This window comes from Oryctolagus cuniculus, chromosome 12, assembly GCF_964237555.1.
Source record: "Oryctolagus cuniculus chromosome 12, mOryCun1.1, whole genome shotgun sequence".
Taxonomy (NCBI): Eukaryota; Metazoa; Chordata; class Mammalia; order Lagomorpha; family Leporidae; genus Oryctolagus; species Oryctolagus cuniculus.
In genome coordinates this window covers 102,704,519-102,724,377 of record NC_091443.1, presented here as the reverse complement: position 1 = coordinate 102,724,377, position 19,859 = coordinate 102,704,519, and the positions used below count along the sequence as shown (strand labels likewise).

Here is a 19,859-nt window from a genome sequence, read left to right as displayed (position 1 = left end):
AACTGCCGCAAAGGTTGAGTGATGACCCGGGGAGAAATCAAGCTCTCGGGACCCACCGAGCTTTCTTCGAGTTTCTGAGGACTTGTCACTTGGGATTCCGCATAAATATGCTTTTTGTGTTGTTTTGTTTCAGAGAACAGAAATGAGAAGGTCCATTTTGGCTCAAGAAGAGAAAAAAAAAATCTTGCAAAGAACTCTGGTTCTGTTGCTATTCTGGTCTCTCCAATTCTTGGGCTTGCGCCAGCCAAGGTAATTTTGCATCCACCGGATTTCAACACAACAAACTGTCTCGGAAGGGGGTGAACTCAGCCTGTGGCTGAAGGTGTTGAAGAAGCAATGGCTGCTCTGAGAGGGAAATGGGCCAATGACTGCTGAGATTCTCCTTCCTGGAATGCTCTCTGAACTGCTCTCCTTGTCTATAGCTTGTCAGCACTGCTGGCTTAGCGTGGCTGACATGGCATCAGCTGTCCTGTCCAATTACTGCACCTGTCACTGGTGCTGTTGCTCCTGCATACTCCTGGACTAGAAATCTCACAGCATCTCTCTCTCTCTCTCTCTCTCTCTCTCTCTCTCTCTCTTTTAGATTTATTTATTTGAAAGTCAGAGTTACACACAGAGGGAGGAGAGGCAGAGAGAGAGAGGTCTTCTATCCACTGGTTCACTCCCCAATTGGCTGCAATGGCCGGAGCTGCGCCAATCTGAAGCCAGGAGCCAGGATCTTCTTCTGAGTCTCCCACAAAGGTGCAGGAGCCCAAGGACTTGGGCCATCTTCCACTTTCCCAGGCCATAGCAGAGAGATGGATTGGAAGTGGAGCAGCCAGGTCTAGAACCGGCACCCATATGGGATGCTGGCATTGCAGGTGGCAGTTTTACCTGCTACACCACAGTGCCAGCCCCTCACAGAATCTTTGATTCCTTGCTCTCTTTCCACCCCTCCACCTCTGCTTCCAGAATGCTTTGTTGATTTGCTCTTGATTCCTCATTTCCACTGACACAATGACAATGCAGACTCCTCAAATCACATGTGGACAGCTGACGCTGCGGCTCACTAGGCTAATCCTCCACCTTGCGGCGCCGGCACACCGGGTTCTAGTCCCGGTCGGAGTGCCGGATTCTGTCCCGGTTGCCCCTCTTCCAGGCCAGCTCTCTGCTGTGGCCCGGGAGTGCAGAGGAAGATGGCCCAGGTGCTTGGGCCCTGCACCCCATGGGAGACCAGGAGAAGCACCTGGCTCCTGGCTTCGGATCAGCACAGTGCGCAGGCCACAGCGCGCCAGCCACGGTAGCCATTGGAGGGTGAACCAACAGTAAAGGAAGACCTTTCTCTCTTCCCCTCTCTCTCTGCGTCCACTCTGCCTGTCAAAAAAAAATCACGTGTGGACAGTAGTCACTGGGTTCTCTCTCTCTCTGTCCATTCTGCCTGTCAAAAAAAAAAATCACATGTGGACAGTAGTCACTGGGTTTTCCAGCTGCAATGGACCTGCAGAAACCAAGCCCAACCTCCCATTTTATAGATAAGGAGGAAGAGAGGCGCAGAGGGGGGAGACTTGGCCAAGGTCACACAGTCACTGGGGGTGGTTCTAGGCTCCCTACTCCCAGTACCATGCTCTATCCACAACCCTGTACCGCAGCAGCCACGGGCACCTTGATACATTTCAGCTCAGCTGGTTTTTCAGCAACTGGCCATGACTTCACCATGGAACGATTGGCTTATTTGTGTAATACTGTGATGGTCCTTGGTCAAACCATATGTGTTAACTTGGGAATGATCCCTGACCCCTTCACTGTAACAGACCACTGGGTCTGCTTTGAGTTAAATAACACTGTTCTATCCTGCACTTCTCACAGACACTGCCAGAGCAGGACTGCTGAATTGTGAAATAAAGAAAAACTCTAGCCAGCTCGAGCTCTCTAGAGTCTGCAAATCCAGGTCATTTGGATACCGAATGTATTACTGTACTCCAGTGAGTACAAAAATTACATAGATCATGTTAACTGGCCATGCCCTGATGACACCCATAAAGGGTCCTGGACTCACGTTGGTTCTTCTGTTACTATTCTGGTCTCTTCCAGTTCTTGTGCTTGTTTCAGCCAAGGTGATTTAGCTTCCACTGGACTTTTTTCTAAGAAAAGAAAGAACATAAACAACAAACTTAATTACTATTCATCAAAAACAAGTTTGATACATGGTCATTATTGGCAGGAGATTTTACATGCAGAGGTTATATTTTTTCAAATGCGTGTTAGCACAGGTGGCTCCTGAAATGAATAAAAATGTATGTAGCATTTTTAAAATGCTATTTATCTGAACAGCAAAGAGAGATTCTAACTATTGGTTCACTGCCCAAAAGCCCATAGTACACAGGGCTGGGCCAGGCCGAAGTCAGGAGCCCAGAGTTCAATCCAGGACTCACACATGGGCGGCGAGAACCCATGTGAGCTCAAGCACTTGATCCACCACCTGCTGCCCACCTCCCCTCCCCTCCAACCCAGGGTAGAATTGGAAGCAGAGCTGGGACTTGACCCCAGGCACTCCAATACATGATGTAGTATTTTTTTAAATTAATACATTATTAAGACACAACCCATATGATCCCATGATACAATTAAATGTGCTCTCAAAGTTAACATAAAAATGCCTTCTGTAAGTCAACATCAATTTCTAGTGTTTACATATTAAATCACGAACTTCAACCACATCAGCTGATTTTCTTTTGCCACGAATTTTTTTTTTTTTTTTTTTTGCTGATTGACTGCAGAAATTATTAGAGAAATGCAAAAAACAGGGAGGTGAATAATGTTGGAAGGTAAAAGAGGCTGTGTTATGGTTTATTAAAACTCTTATTGTTGTTGTTGTGGTTGAGGGAGATGATTGCCAATTAACCTGTTACAAAGTAAGTGGAAAGAAAATCACTCGGGGTGGCCCAGAGAAACCGCAGACACTAAGAAGGAGGCTGTGAAAGCCCCATCAAGTGAAAGATGAAGGGAAAAAAAAGATTTTGCTGATGCAGTCACATGATCAGTTTGTGCACCTGTCACAGCAAACAGTGACTTTCCTGTAGAATAGACTCAGTCCAACAAAACCTCATCAAACAGTTAGTTATGAGGGTATTTGTATGGTTACTAAACCCAGAAATCACAAAGGAGAATTTCAGCATCCTCTCTAAGGTACTGAGGCTGGGATTAACCTTGTGTTGTTGTTGTTGTTGTTGTTTTTTTTTTTTTTTTTTTTTCCCATCTCAAGAAGAAAGATCCTTGTCATGAAGGTTGGAAGTATTCTGCTGACATATATGGAAATAATCATGTAGAGAGAGGGGTGAATACTCAAGAGATGCTACTGAGACTTTTTTTTTTGACAGGCAGAGTTAGACAGTGAGAGAGAGAAACAGAGAGAAAGGTCTTCCTTCTGTTGTTTCACCCCCCAAATGGCCGCTACAGCCAGCGCTGCACCCATCTGAAGCCAGGAGCCAGGTGCTTCCTCCTGGTCTCCCATGCAGACTAGAACCCGGGGTGCCGGCACCACAGGCAGAGGATTAGCCAAGTGAGCCATGGCGCCGGCCCTGAGACCTTCTACCCACGGATTCTGCCCACTCCTGGAGTTCATGGAGAACAAACAGAAAGCACAGGAAAAAAAAAAATCTAAATTCCCTCGACCTAACCGGGAGCTCAAAGCCTCTATGGATTCCATCCACCAGGACCTGTGATGCAGCTAACATCCTTCCTTCCTCCCTCAAGAAACCTACACTCGGGCAGGTAGCTACAAAAAACACTGGGAAGACAAACAAACCTGGGAGAAGAGAGTCCCCCTCCCCACTCCACTTCTCCTCTTCCAGCTCTGCTGTCTCTCCCTCCTTCCCCTCACTTTCCCTTGCATGCCTTCTTTTTCTCCTATTGCCTATCTTCCTCCTTTCTCTTCCGGTCAGGGATTGCATCCCATAATTTTATCAGGCGATGCTAGTACAAGCCTAGGCAGACGAGAGCCTCTCTACCTGTCCTAAGTCGATAGCTGCTCAGGGTTCCCTCCATGTGTCCAGCGTCTTTATCTATGTGGATGGGTCTATGGCAACTTTTCAGTAAGACAAATTTTATAAGAACGCAGCCCAAACCTACCTTTGGGTTTATAGCATGGGATGGGAATGACACACTCTTCTTTGATGTGGAGCTTCAGCTGTGGGTTGCAGCCCCCGACGTGCTGTCCCCGGTGGTTGATGCACAGAACGACCCGGTAACGTAACCCCCGGCCGCAAGTCACTGTACACTTCAAAGAGAGAAAAAGGAGCCAGGGAATTTCTTTTTTTCCCGAGGAGATGCACTAAAGTATCATTTTATCATAGCAAAGAAGAGCTACTGAGCTGGAGGAGTGTTAAACACAAACGACCTTCGGATAAATATGAAATAAGGAAGGGACTGGAGCCCGACCTGCCCCGATGCTTTTATGTCAGGATCCTCCCTTGCAAAGCTTCCTTCCAACTCTCAATTCCAAAAGTATTAAGATGAGATCACAGTGCAACCCAAATCAAAATGCCCTGAAACCTTATATAACATTTTATGTCATATGAAATTGAATATGAAAAAAAACTTGAGACAGGTTTCCCCCAAATCTGATTAAAAACTTACGTGACATTACCCAAAAACAATGTGTGACACTGAAATGTGTCTGAACTTCTTCCTATGCTGGCTATACACATCCATCTCGCAAAACTGAGAGATCCTCAAAGATTTACTCAGCCAACTACAGGGAAACTTCAAAAAGCTCACAGGAAGTGGAATTAAAAGTGTAGGGGTGAGCGTTGGGCCCAGCAGTTAAGATGGCAGCTGGGGCATCACACTCATATCAGGCTGCCTGGATTCAAGTCCTGACTCTGCTTCTGAGTCCAGATTCCTGCTAATGTACAACCTGGCGAGCGGCAGGTGATGATGGCTCAAGTAGTTGGGTCCTTGCCACCATGGGAGACGGGGATGGATCTCCATCTCCCAGCTTCCCACAGGCCCATCCCACACCCTTGCAGTTATTTAGGGAGTGGACTGGTAGATGGGAGCTCCCACCTTCTCCCTCTCTCTGTCTCCCACTCTCTCTCAAATAAATAAATATATACATAGATAAATTTTTAAGTAAGTTTATTTTGGTGCAAAGAATTTTGAAGTCCACGTATGTGGGTTATCTTCAAAAAATTTTCACAAGAAAATACGTATTATGAAAAATCTATGCATGTAGTTAAAATTTTTTACAACAAAATTAACATATTTTAATTCCATTTTTATGAACTTTCTGAAATACCTTCATAAGAAAAATATTAGGCAGTTAAAATTCATTAAGTACACTATCCTATGTTTTTCTGACTTTTGTAAAACTTTTATTGTCAGCACTTTTTCTTGAATTACTTGTTTATGAGTGTTTTCATATTATGTGAAAATCTGACCTACCTTTGCAATTTATTTAAATATCCTGGTGGATGTGTGTATACTTTTTTATCAAAAGATTTTTAGGGCTTATCTTTTATGTTTACTTTATGAATTTCCTTATTTTCCATGTTTGCATAGATACGGCTCACAAACTTCCAGAGTTTCCTCTCTGCCCTCCACTTTGTTAGCATGAATGAAACAATATCAGCACATTATTATTAAAGTCCAGAGTTGTCATCTTTGTCATTTGTATAATTTCTTTTTTTAAGATTTATTTTATTTATTTGAAAGGCAGAGTGACAGAAAGAGAGTAAGAGAGGAGAGGAAGAGACATAGGCACACACACACACACAAAATCTTCTATTTGGTGGTTCACTCCTCAAATGCCTGGGCCAGGTCGGAGCCAGGAGCCAGGACTTCCACCCAGGTCCCCTCACGGGGGTGGCAGGGGCCCAAGTACATCACCTGCTGCCCTCCTGAGTGCACTGGAACCAGCAGTCCCATATGGGATGTGAGCATTCCAAGTGGCAGCTCAACCCCCTGAGCGCCAACACTGGCCTCCAAATCTATGACTTCTTACTTTAAAGAGGCATTCCCTTCAATTCTCAATATTTGTGTCTTATGTTCTTTTTTCCTTGAAGAGTCCCCTCCAACCTGCTCCAATGTCAGGCTCAGCACTTCTGGATGTGTCTTTGTGTGGTCCTGCAGCAGGCAGGCCCAGCCCTGGAGGAGAGTCCACTAACCCTTCCCCCAACACTTGCAGGCCGGCAGCTCCATCTGCATTGGACAGATGAGCCAGCTCCCTGCCTCCAAGCCAAGGCTGAGCTGCTGCTCCAGACAGCAGCAAGATTCTTCCCAGAGCCTCTAATAGAATTTTTTAAAGGTGTATTTATTTATTTATCTGGAAGGCGGGGGGGGGGGGGAGAAAGAGAGAGAGAGATCGATCTTCCATCAACTGGTTTACTTCCCAAATGGTGACAATAGCCAGGCCAGGCCAGGCCAAAATCAGGAGCCTAGAACTCCATCTGGGTCTCCAACAAGAATGGCAGGGGCCCAAGCCCTTGGGCCATCTTCTACTGTCTTCTCAGGTGCATTAGCAGGGCGTTGCATGAGAAGCAGAGCAGCCAGACCTGGAACTGGCACTCATATAGGATGCCTGTGTTGTAGGCTATGGCTAAATCCACTGTGCCACAATGCCAGCCCCATGTAAGAGCCTTGTACCCAGCCCTGCTGAGGCCTGGGTGTCAACTTCTGCAAAGGACAGGGGTCTTTTCCCAGCATGCACACATCTCCAGAAGGGCAGGATCATGGGATACTTCTCTTATCTCACCAGGCCACTGTGAGTACATTGAACAAATACTGTGATGAGTTGAATGAAGTTTGAAATTAGACCCTGTATTGGTGTTGGTGCTGTGGCATAGTGGATGAAGCCACCCATATTGGCACCAGTTCGAGTCCTGGCTGCTCCACCTCCAATACAGCTCTCTGTAATGGCCTGGGAAAGCAGTAGAAGATGGTCCAAGTCCTTGGGCCCCTGCACCCACATGGGAGACCCGGAAGAAGCTCCTGGCTCCTGGCTTTGGATTGGCACAGCTCGGGCCGTTGCAGCCATTTGGGGAGTGAACCAGTGGATGGAAGACCTCTCTCTCTCTCTCTAGCTCTCTGCCTCTCCTCTCTATGTAACTCTACCTTTCAAATAAATAAACAAATTAAAAAAATCAATTTAGTCCCTGCCTAAAAAACTGACTCACCTATCCCCAAACTTATCAGTTTGAAATGTATATGATCTCGAAAGGTTAAATTCATAGTGGATAAGAAAGAAAGGAAAAATTCTGCCCAAAGAGAGAAAGCAATACACAAGAGATCTTCAAAACAAAATTGTTGGGAAATGTGTATTGCAGCAAAAATATCAAAACCTATGCATGGATTTCAAAGCTTGTTTTGCACCCAAATAAACTGATACTGACTTGTTGAACCTGTCTGAACAGGGTCTAGTGTGAGTCAGCAAGCAGGATGAGAAGCAATTTGAAACAGCCTTCACCAAACAGCAACATGAATTCTGGGAAAAATCAAAGCAAGAACAAACATCAAATTGGCAGAAGAATGATGAAACCACTGATGCTTTATGAAAAGTTTATGGGGACAATATCCCCAGAGGAATCAGCCATATGCAAATAAACAATCCACTTAAGGAAGGGACCACATGATGAAGAGGAAACCTGCAGTGGCAGAATCCCATCAGTTTGTGAGAGGAAAACTAGTCTTGTTTGTGCCCTAATTGAAGTGGAGCTGGGGCTGGCGCTGTGGATCAGCGGGTTAATGCCCTGGCCTGAAGCACTAGCATCCCATATGGGCACTGGTTTGAGACACGGCTGCTCCACTTCCGATCCAGCTCTCTGCTGTGGCCTGGGAAAGCAGAAGAAGATGACCCAAGTCCTTGGGCCCTTTCAACCATGTGGGAGACCCGGAAGAAGCTCCTGGCTCCTGGCTTTGGATCGGCATAGCTCCAACTATTGTGGCCAATTTGGGAGTGAACCATTGGATGGAAGATCTCTCTCTGCCTCTCCTCTCTCTGTGTAACTCTGACTTTCAAATAAATAAATAAATCTTAAAAAAAAAAAAAAAAGTGGAGCAATAGTGAACAGCAGAAACACCAACCAGCACCGCAAACCTCTCAATGGCTTCAGATCACACGGTTCTGACTGAGGAATGAAAATGGAGCCAACTTCTTGCTCTGGGGTGCCTAAGCTGTTGCTCCCAGATCAGCTACAAACAAGATCAGGACTTTCTATGAAAATTTTAAACAAGTGGCATCAAGATGCTGGAGCATTTCTTGCAAGAATTGTGACAGGAGATGAAACCTGGCTTCCTCAATGTGTTCCTAAAGACAAGGCACAATCAAAGTAATGGCTACCAAGAGGTGGAAGTGGCCCACTCAGAGCAAAAGTCAATCAGCCAAGAGCAAGGGTCTCAGCAACAATTTGGGGGGGGGGGGCAATCAAGGTATTTTGCCTGTTGATTCTCTGAAGGCCAATGAATGCTCATTCTGAGAGGGTTTTGAGAAAGACACAGCTTTTGCAGAAAAATGTGCAGGATAATTTCAGCAGAGAGACTTTCTCCACCACAACAATGCTCCTGGCTTACTTCCCTCATCCAACAAGGGACATTTTGTAAGAGTTTATAGTCCAACTTACAGTCCTGATTTGGCTTTTTCTGATTTCTTTTTGTTTCCAAATCTTAAAAAGTCTTTAAGGGGAATCCTTAAAGTTAATAATGTAAAAAAGACTGAATGTGCCTTGTTAAATTTTCAGGCCCTCAGTTTTTTAGGGATGGACAAAACAACCAGCTGGTATCAGGGCCTATAAAAGTGTCTTTTAAAGATTTATTTATTTATTTATTTATTTGAAAGTTAGGGTTACAGAGAGAGAGGAAGGGAAGGAGAGAGAAAGATTGATCTTCCATCTTCTGGTTAACTCCTCAGATGGCTGCAATGGCCAGGGCTGAGCCTGGCTGAAGCCAGGAGCTAAGAGCTCGATCCAGGTCTCCCACATGTGTGGCAGGGGCCCAAACACTTGGGCCATTCTCTGCTGCTTTCCTAGACCATTAGTGGGGAGCCGATCAGAAGCAGAGCAGCTAGGACATGAATCGCTATGCTGACCCCCATGATGAGTTCCTTACATTCACTATATTGCTCTCAAATTTCCACTATGAGTAAATACTCTATTCTGTTCATTACTGGATCATATTCCATCATATGGTTATACCATATTTACTTTGTTTAGTCATCAGTTGATGGGCATTTTGATTATTTCCACTATTTGGGTGTTATGAATAATGCTCTTATAAACATTAAAGTACAAATTTTTGGATGTACATGTATATTCTCATTTCTCTGTGTACCTAGGAGTCAAATTTCTGTGTCATTGGGTCCTTATATGTTTATCCTTTTGTGGAACAGCAAAACTATTTTCTAAATATTTTCAAACTATTTTCTAAAGATAAATAAATCTTTAAAAGAAAATAAACTCATCACAAAACACCACATGCTATATGGTTTCATTTATATTGGATATTCAGAATATCAAGATCAACAGAAAGTTGATTAGTGGTTGACTAGAGTAGAGAGTAGGGACTGAGAAATGACTACTAACGGATATATAGGGTTTTTTTGACAGTGTTGAAAATGTTCTGAAATTGTGGAGCTGTTTAGACAACTTTGTGAATGTACTAAAAACCAAAAAAAAAAAAGTGTCTTAAACTTGATGGAGCTTATGTTGAGAAATAGAGTCTATCCTTTTAAAAAAATTGTCTAATTTTTAATTCCAGTTTTCCTCAAACTTTTGAAGTCCCTGGATAGTAAAGCTATTCAACCCAAGGGATTGGGGTCTCCTTCTAAGTAGTTTCTCTGGGACACAGGATTCTCATCCCAATGACGCTGTTAGTGTTTGCAATGTCACTCCTTTTTATTTTTTATTATTATTTATTTGACAGGTAGAGTTGGACAGTGAGAGAGAGAGACAGAGAGACAGAGAGACAGAGAGAAAGATCTTCCTTCCATCGGTTCACCCCCAAATGGCCGCAAGGGCTGGAACTACTCCGATCCGAAGCCAGGAGCCAGGTGCTTCCTCCCGGTCTCCCATGCGGGTGTGGGGGCCCAAGCACTTGGGCCATCCTCCACTGCCTTCCCGGGCCACAGCAGAGAGCTGGAGTGGAAGAGGAGTAACCGGGACTAGAACCCGGCGCCCATATGGGATGCCGGCGCCACAGGTGGAAGATTAACCAAGTGAGCCACGGCAATGGTCCCAATGCCACTCCTCTTTAGAGCTGGATATATACTCCCTGATAGAGAATCTTCATGTGTGAGAATGCATTTGATTGACTTTGGGGGGAAAAAAAAGGAAAAGTATTAGAAGCCAAGTATGGTAAAAGAGAAGGTTGGTTAATAATCCTTTGTTTCTAGATAAGTGAAGATAAAATGATGATAAAGATGAGGGAGTGGTGTGACTGAACAGAGCTCAAAACCACCTCTACAGTTTGTGGAAGCAACGAGAGCAGGAGCTGAGAAAGCAAAAGTCCTTAATGACCGGGTAACAAATCCTCTTGCAACTGAGCTAGCTCTTAGCTTTCAACAAAACTGAGCGAGGGCTTAATCCCATTTTCAGCCATCAGATCATTAAAAATCATTTTTGATGATTTTTGGCATATAACTCAGGAGCTCAAGGAACAAAATCACCTTGCTGAAATAACATTCTTCCATTCCAGTCTACTTATTTATGTCAACAAACTTTCCTGGTGTGTACATGTAAAACAAACAAAGAAAAAAAAAACAGGAACTCAACAGGAACACTTAACAACAAAATTATTGCTGAACTCCTGTCTCATTCTGGCAATGTGCATATAGACTATTTTTTAAGCATGACTTATCTCCTAGAAAGACTGATTTCCAATGCCAATCTACCTTCCACAAGTTATAATTATTTACCAGAATTTGAAATGTATTTATGTAGTTTTGGTTGTATATTAAAATTAAATTTAATAACTCAATTCGGTCTTCTGGCCCACGGGAAACTATAATAAATTAATTTCAATCACTATACAAATATGGAGAGAAGCAGAATACTGTAATCAATAAAAGACTTCAAAGCATAAACATCCATTACATCATGACAAAATTCCATGGGGAGAGTAGATTGAAAATTTGAGTTCAAGGGGAAAAATGGGCAAGTATACAAACTGTTAAAGAAGTACTTGTCCATGTGTGTTTTTTACACGAATGATAGAATGAATGGGAATCATCATGGCACTTAGATTCCACTGGACACATTTTTGAAAATGCTGCAGTACTTTGATTTTAAATTGTCAGCATTCACAGCACATTGGAAATGATATTCTTTGCCATTATTTAAACTTGTGATACAAAGTCTAGATGTCAACCTAAATATGTGTGTGGGATGAAAGTTTCCAGACTTCTTTTGGGGGTGTGTAAACAAAAAGGATTTGATAGATTCTGCCCTAAGAAATCCAAAGGTAGTTCTGTACCCCTGAAGGGCTGGATCCTTGATTCCATTCACACACAGTATCAGAACTGTCTGTGCACCCTCATCTGTGCTCCTGGCTTCTAAGCTTCCTAGCACAGTATCAACACTGAACACATAGATCACTACTTATATGAATTGTGAGAAGTCGCCATTTGGTTCGTTTTCAAAGTGAGATGTTTAGCTGTGAGTAGACGAGGAGCTAGCACAACAGCTAGGTTACATGCATATGAAAGTTCTCAGGCAAACAGGATGTGATTGGTCAGAACAGCTGAAGCAAACACAGGGAAGACTGTAACGCTGTTTTACTCAGCCAATGAGGAATGGGGGCGGGACCTGTATGCTAGGGAAAATAGCTTTCTGCAAACTACCAGGGGTGTGCTGGCCCACCAGGCACCTGGTTTTGTAAGATGGTTAATAAAGCCTCGTTCTGCTGTACTTACTGAGTCTGAGACTGTCCTTAGAGTGGACGGATGAGGCTGTTCCTCACATTATTGCATGTATGTGTTGAGCTAAATCTATAGAGATCACTCAGAAGAGCTAGATCAGTAATGTCTTATTATCTAGAAAGTTAAAAGGCTAAGCTGAAAATATGAAATGCTAAGGCCTGTATTTTCCATATTTGATTGATCTCACTGCATCATCTTTTTAAAAAGTGGAATCTAAGTCAATCTAAGCCTATAAGGCCTTGTTCTACCTCGGGGATGTTTCCTTTCTTCTCTTTTCTTAATTCCCACAACTTGACCCCTTAATGATTTCCAAATAGGTTGCCTGCCCAGTGTTAGGCTAGCTTGCCTCAATTCCTGAAGATATACTATTTTCTTCAACAAAATTGTGAAGCTTCTTGCTAACTCCTGGATGAAGGTCATGCTTCTATTGTTGCATCATCATTTTCATTTTCATCTTCCAGTCTTAGGGTAATGACTTCTCTCTTCAAGCTAGAAGAACTAGGGCCTTCCCCAACTTGTCATTATCTCAAACCACTCCTGGCTTAGCTCAGCCACCTCTTCTGGGTTGTCACCCACAATGTTCTCTCTCTCGGTCTTGTTAAATTCTATGAATATTCAAAGATGAGTTAAGCACCATGAGGCAACAAAGATTTCCCTCCAGAAGTTCTATAGTCCCTCATATCAATTATTCTTCCCTACATGCATGCTTGCGGTCTTTCTTACGTTGTCTCCATCTGTCTTCCTAAACTCTTTGGGAGTAGGTATCAAGTCCATCCACAATTTCTGTAGAGTGCAATGTTGGGCACACTGCAGATATCCCCTTCAAACCTGAGATTGAACTAACTGTGGCATGTTACCAATGCCTACCTGAGACCACTCCATGGCAATCCATTTGGGGCAATCGAACAGATTGCAAGTTTGCATGACCTTGGGCTTGGGTGCATACATGCATTTCCACTCTTCCACTTGCAGAATCTCTCCATGCATCGATTCCTCCACACACACGAAGCTCCGTCTCTGGATCCCTCCTCCACAGGACACGGAACAGGCAGTCCAAGGGTTATGTTCCCAGCTCAAAAGCAAAAAAATAAAAATACATTAATTACTTGTGATTTTCTTGTTTGTGCCAAGTTTGTAAAGTTGGTTGTAAAAAGTATGGCCTCAAGGTGCCATCTGTGGTTTGACAGGAAAGAACAAAGGACTTGGAGTCATAAAAACTTTAATCTTAACTGCCACACACAAGCTGGAGTCATGAGGTACCTAACTCTTCTGAACCAAGGGGAGCAACACACCTACCCTAGTTGCCTTCTATAAATCTGCTGTGAGAATTATAAAAGGGGAGAGAGTAGGAAAGCATCCTTAAACTATAGGTAACATGACTAAAGGTTCCTACAATCTCAAAGTCAAAAAGAATCATGCTGATCACTTAGGTGTAAAGGAGGATTCAACTTTTGGATCAATTTCAATGCTTTAGCCCAGCTATCTAAGCCATAAGACATGCTTAATGGGAAACATCACCATTTGAGGCATCCTCTTCCATCCAATTCTTAGAAAGACCCTTCTTATGGTTGAGTGGAAGTCCCTGGCTTTGTAAAGGCTCTTCTCCCTCCTACTTTGTAGACTCTGATGCTACAGCTCCTTACAAATCACTTCGAGTAAACGACAGAAAGACAAAGAAACTCATAACTCACCGAGGGAGAGGTTGGAAGTGGTCATAGGGCATGATCTCTTTAAATCCATCACTACAAAGGAAACCACGGTGAGAATATCATTTTCAAGTGAATGAACATACTGATCAATTGCCTGACTCAGATTTGACATCTCAAGACAAAGAGTTCTTCCAAATGGAAAACTAAAAATGTCAATTATGAACCACTCCCTACAATTCAACTACCATCTCTTTAGCTTTCAGAAAGATCCCTGACACAAACCATCCCTATTTGTGTATGGAAATATAGAAAACTGAACTCTAGGTATAATAATTAAAGGAAAATATTCTCTTAATTTGGATAAGTCTGCTTAGTTCTTTTTGGCATCATTATTCTGATAAAATATATTAATGATATTAACACACGGTCATGTCAGTAGGAAATTCATGAAACCACTTTATTTCACAGAATTTGCCTTTGAAAGGTCCCTGTTAACAATTATGTCCAACCAAGATGACAGGAAATGGGCAGCTCAGTGACAGGAAACGAAGCCCACGGAGAATGCTTCCTTTTTTACTTGTACGCTTTCGCCTTAGCCAGCTGGCAGATAACTAGGGGATTCTGGGACTTGATACTGTAGTGTTATTTTAAGATACTATAGTAAAGCCAGGAAACTTCCCCAGGCAATCCAAGTCAGCAGGTACTAAATTATGCAGCAGGATATTTCATGCATAGCTTTTCTGCTTTGGCATTCAAACTTTCTACTTCCTTGCACAATGCATTATTTATACTGAATTTAATGTGAACACTTTCAGAAGTCAAGACACGGTCGTGGATGACCTAGTTTGAAAGCTAAAATTGGGAGTGAAAGACACTTATCACTGGCTGATGAACTAGACATTGAGCTGGGATGAAGAGATGTTTAAGAAGGTTCATTAAGAAGAGTTTGTGGACACAGAGCCCACAAGAGAGCAGCTAGACCAAATGACCCTACTAGCCACTGTAACCTCATTCCTGCTGGCTGTGGTTATACATATGAATGCCGGCACCTGCCACCAGCCTAGGTCCAAAGTCAGGAAATGGCACTGTATTGCCTTGCATTGACTTGTACTTTTTTATTGATGTGTTCATTTGTTGGTAGCTGATTTGTCCCTTTTTAAAGTACAAGGGGCGTGGGTAATGACACAAACCTGGATGGGCAAGGGTCCATGCTGCATTCCTTCAGTTTGGGTTTGGGTTTTACATTTTCAGGGTAGTAGTGGCAGTAGTGGTCAGGCACCACTCTCTTCAAGCGGATATCCACACATTCTGCAGAATTGAGCTGATACCCTACAGGGGCAGGAGAGGAAGACATGAATTCTGCAACCATTTCATGTTTATTTGGCAACCTTCTCACTTGCTGCTGCATGCGTATTTTTTTCCTCTTCTGAAGTAACTTCACTCCGTGGTTCTGAACCCTGGTTATATAATAGAACCACATGGGAACTCTCCTATGTATCAATACCAGTAGCCTCTTGTGGTCCAATTAAATCAGAAGCACTGAAGTCGGGGTCCAGGAAATCAGCACTTTAATAAAAAAAGATTCTTGGCGGGGAGGGGCCAGCACTGTAGCGCAGAAGATTAAGCTGCTACCTGTGATGCCAGCATCCCACATCTGAGTGCCAGTTCTGAGTCCCAGCCCCTCTGCTTCTGAGCCAGCTGCCTGCTCATGTGCCTGGGAGGGCAGCAGAAGATGGCTCAAGTGGCTGGGTCCCTGCTACCCATGTGGAAGACATGGATGGAGTTACTGGTTCCTGGCTTCAGCCTAGCCTACCCCTGACCATTGTAGTCATTTGGGGAGTGAACCAGCAGATGGAAGATCTCTCTCTCTCTGTCTCTGTCTCTTTCTCTCTCTCTGACCCTCTCCCTTTCAAATCAAAAAAATTAAAATCAAAGATGCTCAGGTTCTTCTAGGATGACTACAACATGAGAATGGCGACTTACCTGACCGTGGCCCCAGCCCCTGTAAAGCAAAGGTTGCAGGAGTCTCCTTGTAAGACACACTTGGCCCTCAGGTGTTGGCTGTTCACTGCCCTCACCTCATTGTCTTCTGTCCTCATTGTCGTCACCACGGCACTGTGCAAGGCCCCTCTCGATTCCTTATAGTCCCTCTTTTTCCCTCCTGCCTCTTCCATCCCAATCTGCCCATTTTATTAGCTGTTGTATGTCCTTAAATGCATAACTGCCTTATGCCATGTTGTTCCTCACATGTCTGCTTTTCACTTAATAGGAGCTACTGTGGTCTAAGTCTTGTTCTGTTTTCTACTTTTCTCACTGCAGGCTGGCTTTGAGAGCTGCCCTTGGGCTGGGTTGACTGTTCCCATGGTTTGCAGGGATCACACTTTGCTCTTCTGCTGCCCTGGGGTATCTGGTCTGTCTCCAACATCAATAAGCACTCTTGCTAGGAGACTGAATGTCATCTACACAGGGAGGAACAAGAGGCATTGCCCTGTTCCCACCTCCCAGGAGCCTTCCAAGGAGTAGAGATCTTCTTGAATCTATTACATCCAATTTGGACAGTATCTGAGAAAAGGGTGCCTTCTTCATAAATGGGTGTTGTGCATTAAAAAAGAAACTCACAAAATGACACTTCTGTTTCCTAACAGATCTGATTCCAGGCTTCCTGTCACGATATGTCTTGCTAAACCCCCTTTTATTATTTTAAAGAAAGATAACTTTTCAAAACTAGAATGATCTCCTCAGGAAAAAAAAAATGCCCAAAGCTAAGCTCTCAGCCTCAGCCAATTTAGTCTAAATGCCTAAAAATACATTTACTGCCCTGACTCCCGAGACGATCTGATTTTGTATACCACTAGACAGCTTTCTCAAAGGCATGGCTCGGGTGTAAGTGAGTGGAGAGGGACAGACTGGTACGCATTATAAAAAAGCAAGGCGGAAACCACAGAAATGAAAATCCAAATGGAGTCAATAAAATGTTGCTCAGGTGCCAGTAACTGCCAGAAAGTCTGCAATGCCGGGTGGCAAGAGCAGTCTTGGTACCGTCTCCAGACTGGCTTCCGTGCCCACCTACGTCAGCGCAGGGAAGACCAGCGAAGCCCATCCAAGTACCCGTGGTACCATGGAGACCAACACACTGATTTGTGTGATTATCCAACAAACAGAAAGGCCATTCATGCGAATCCTGTAGATTTGATTACTACCATAATTAAATTTGGGTAATGCTTTCCTTGTGGGTTTTATGTGTGTATTTTAATTTCCCCCAAAACAAGTATAGAGAGATCTTACAGCTCGTTGAGTCAGAGCAAATCTTTGTTCTAAATGGAAACACACTTCCAAAAGCAGACAGGGAGCATACAGGTGTTTATAATTTGGGGATTTTCCTCTAATGTTTAGAGATAACTAAAAGCAAAAGAAACAAGGCAGACTGTCTTCCTCTATTATGAGTTCATTTACTGAACTTCTGCCAATGTGAAAAAAAAAAAAAGGCAGGCACCTCAAATCTCCCTACTCTTCTTATCTCCAGTTATTTTGGGGGGCCTCACCACAGGTGCTCCCACCCATATTGATAGTGCCCGTCTTTCATGGGCACCCAAGAATGAGAGGCACCCATTCTCCTCCCAAGAAGTTAACCAACCAAGCTGAATCCCACTGTAAAATTTCCCTCCTACAGTGGAGAACAGATCTTTCTAACAAATGGGTCCAAATTGGAATGGCTGAGTGATGTGTGCGAGCCTAAGGAGTAAAAAGAAAGATGTGTTCATATTCTCACACAGGGACAGTCAAAAAACCCCTACCATTCCTTTGCTTTTGTGTTGGAGTCTATGAGAGAATCTTGCCTTTTCAGCAATAAGTTAATTAATCTGAAAGCCAGATTGAGAGAGATCTTCCTTCTGCTGGTTTTGCTCACAAATGCTCACTGCAGCCCCAGCTGGGTTCAAGCCAGGAACGAGGAACTCAATCCAGGGCATCCATGGGAGTGGCAGGGACCCAGCGCAGCCCCAGGAAAGCCTGTGCCACCTTGCGTGTGGAGAACCCGCCCACAGGCAGGGAAGCAAGCTCCATAGGCCCACGGCCACGGCGCCAGACCCTGCAGCAAGTGCCTGAACCATCATCACTGGATGCACATTAGCAGGAAGCTGGAACTGAGAGCAGACTGAGACACTCTGATTTGGGATGTGGGCATCCCAAGCGGCATTTCCAGTACGGTGGCAAACACCTGCCCCGAGATGCTTGTCTTCCCTGGCCCCGTGGCCGACCTGACTGTCCAGGGCTGGGATTCAGCTTCTGGCTATAAAATATTCCTGCAGTGTCTCACAGACGCTGAGAGCATCCCCCTGTGGGCACTGAGCCAGCCACACTGCACATCACTTGTGACTGGTGTAACAGAGAACGCCCGCAGAGGCACAGCCAAGGATCTGTCCGTGATGCAAAGGCGTTTCAACAAAATTCAGGCTTCTGATACAGCAGCTATGTCCCGAGGTGCAGTCACTGTCAGGCACCCATGAAGTCCCCGGACACACATAATTGCCCCCCCCTTCCTTGAAATGCTATAAACAAAACAGCCCCAGTTACAGGAGAGAAGTAGAGATTCAAAGAGGTCTCCGAGCTCATTAGTGGCATCATCAGATCTACAAATTCCCACTTTACTGCTTATTCCACCAGGTCACACTGCCTCTTGATTTGTTTGTTTTAAGATTTATTTATTTATTTGAAACCAGAGTGATGGGGGCGGGGGACTGGGGAGAAATGGAGAGATATCCTCCATCTACTAGTTCACTCCCCAAACACCCTCAGGAGCCAGGAACTCCTTCCTGGTTTCCCACGTGGGTGGCAAGCACCCAAGTATTTGAGGCATCATCCATTGCCTCCCAGGTACATTAGCAGGAAGCTGGCTGGGAAGCGGAGTGAGATCTGACCGAAGGTACTTGGATGTGGGATGCAGGCATCCTGGGCGGCAGCTTCACCCATCAAAGTGCCCACCCCCAGGACGTTGCCCAGTGGAGAACGAGATTGGCCCCAACGTTTCTGAAGCCCTGGTTCTTGATTCCAACCTGTCTTTTATCTCTTTCAGTTTTAAGAGATGTCCAATGCTGGGGCCGGAGTTGTGGCGCAGTGGGTTAAAGCCCTGGCCTGCAGTGCTGGCATCCCACATGGGCACCGGTTCTAGTCCCAGCTGTTCCACTTCTGATCCAGCTCTCTACTAATGCTTCCGGGAAAGCAGTGAAAGATGGCCTTGGTGCTAGGCCCCTGCAGCCATGTGGGAGACCTGGAGGAAGCTCCTGGCTCCTGGCTTCAGATCGGCACAGCTCTGGCCGTTGCAGCCATCTGGGGAGTGAACCAGCGGATGGAAGACCTCTCTCTCTGTCTTGCCTCTCTGTAACTCTTTCAAATAAATAAAAAATAAATCTTTTAAAAAAAAAGGAGATGTCCAGTGCTTTCAGACATCTTCCCTTACAGCCACTGGAGAGGCAGTGACTCGAGTTCTAAAACAGTGTTTTCCCTCAGAACCTCAGAAAGCTGTTGATACTGTTCAACACGGTTCAGGAGAAATTGAAGGAAACGGAGAGAACACTGACAGTGGGGGGTTGGGGGGGAACACCGGCATTACCTCCCCCACTGCTTTGTTTTCATCATGTTTATCTTTGTGGCCATGTTCTGTTGACGGCAGGAGACAGTCATTTTGTAGTTACAGAAATACAAAACTCTTTTTGAGGATAGGTTGTTTTCAGAAAGTCCATTTAAAAAACAATCCGGGGAGCCGGCGCCGCGGCTCACTAGGCTAATCCTCCGCCTGCGGCACCGGCACACCGGGTTCTAGTCCCGGTCAGGGTGCCAGATTCTGTCCCGGTTGCCCCTCTTCCAGGCCAGCTCTCTGCTGTGGCCCAGGAGTGCAGTGGAGGATGGCCCAAGTGCTTGGGCCCTGCACCCCATGGGAGACCAGGAGAAGCACCTGGCTCCTGGCTTTGGATCAGCACGGTGCGCTAGCCGCGGCTGCCATTGGAGGGTGAACCAACAGCAAAGGAAGACCTTTCTCTCTGTCTCTCTCTCTCACTATCCATTCTGCCTGTCAAAAAAAAAAAAAAAAATCCGGGGGCCGACACTGTAGTGCAGTAGGTTAAGCTTCCGCCTGCAGCACCAGCATCCGATTGGGCACTGATTGGGGTACTGGCTGTTCCTCTTCTGATCCAGCTTCCTGCTGTGGCCTGGGAAGGCAGTGGAGCATGGCCCAAGTGCTTGGGCCCCTGCATCTGCACGGGAGACTCAGAAGAAGCTCCTGGCTCCTGGCTTTGGATTGGCCCAGTTCTGGCTGTTGCAGCTATTTGGGG

General features: G+C 44.9%; 1 protein-coding gene across 1 annotated transcript in view; it reads right to left on the bottom strand.

The window, feature by feature from the left end:
• Positions 1-19,859, bottom strand: part of ADAMTSL3 (ADAMTS like 3) — a 411,707-nt gene that overhangs the window by 156,003 nt on the left and 235,845 nt on the right. The window contains exons 11-15 of the mRNA XM_008275279.4: positions 14,724-14,862; positions 13,576-13,626; positions 12,752-12,956; positions 4,108-4,255; positions 2,036-2,120 (exon numbers count right to left, since the gene is read on the bottom strand). Coding sequence (XP_008273501.2) covers positions 2,036-2,120; positions 4,108-4,255; positions 12,752-12,956; positions 13,576-13,626; positions 14,724-14,862 — 628 coding nt within the window. The remainder of the gene's footprint in view (positions 1-2,035; positions 2,121-4,107; positions 4,256-12,751; positions 12,957-13,575; positions 13,627-14,723; positions 14,863-19,859) is intronic.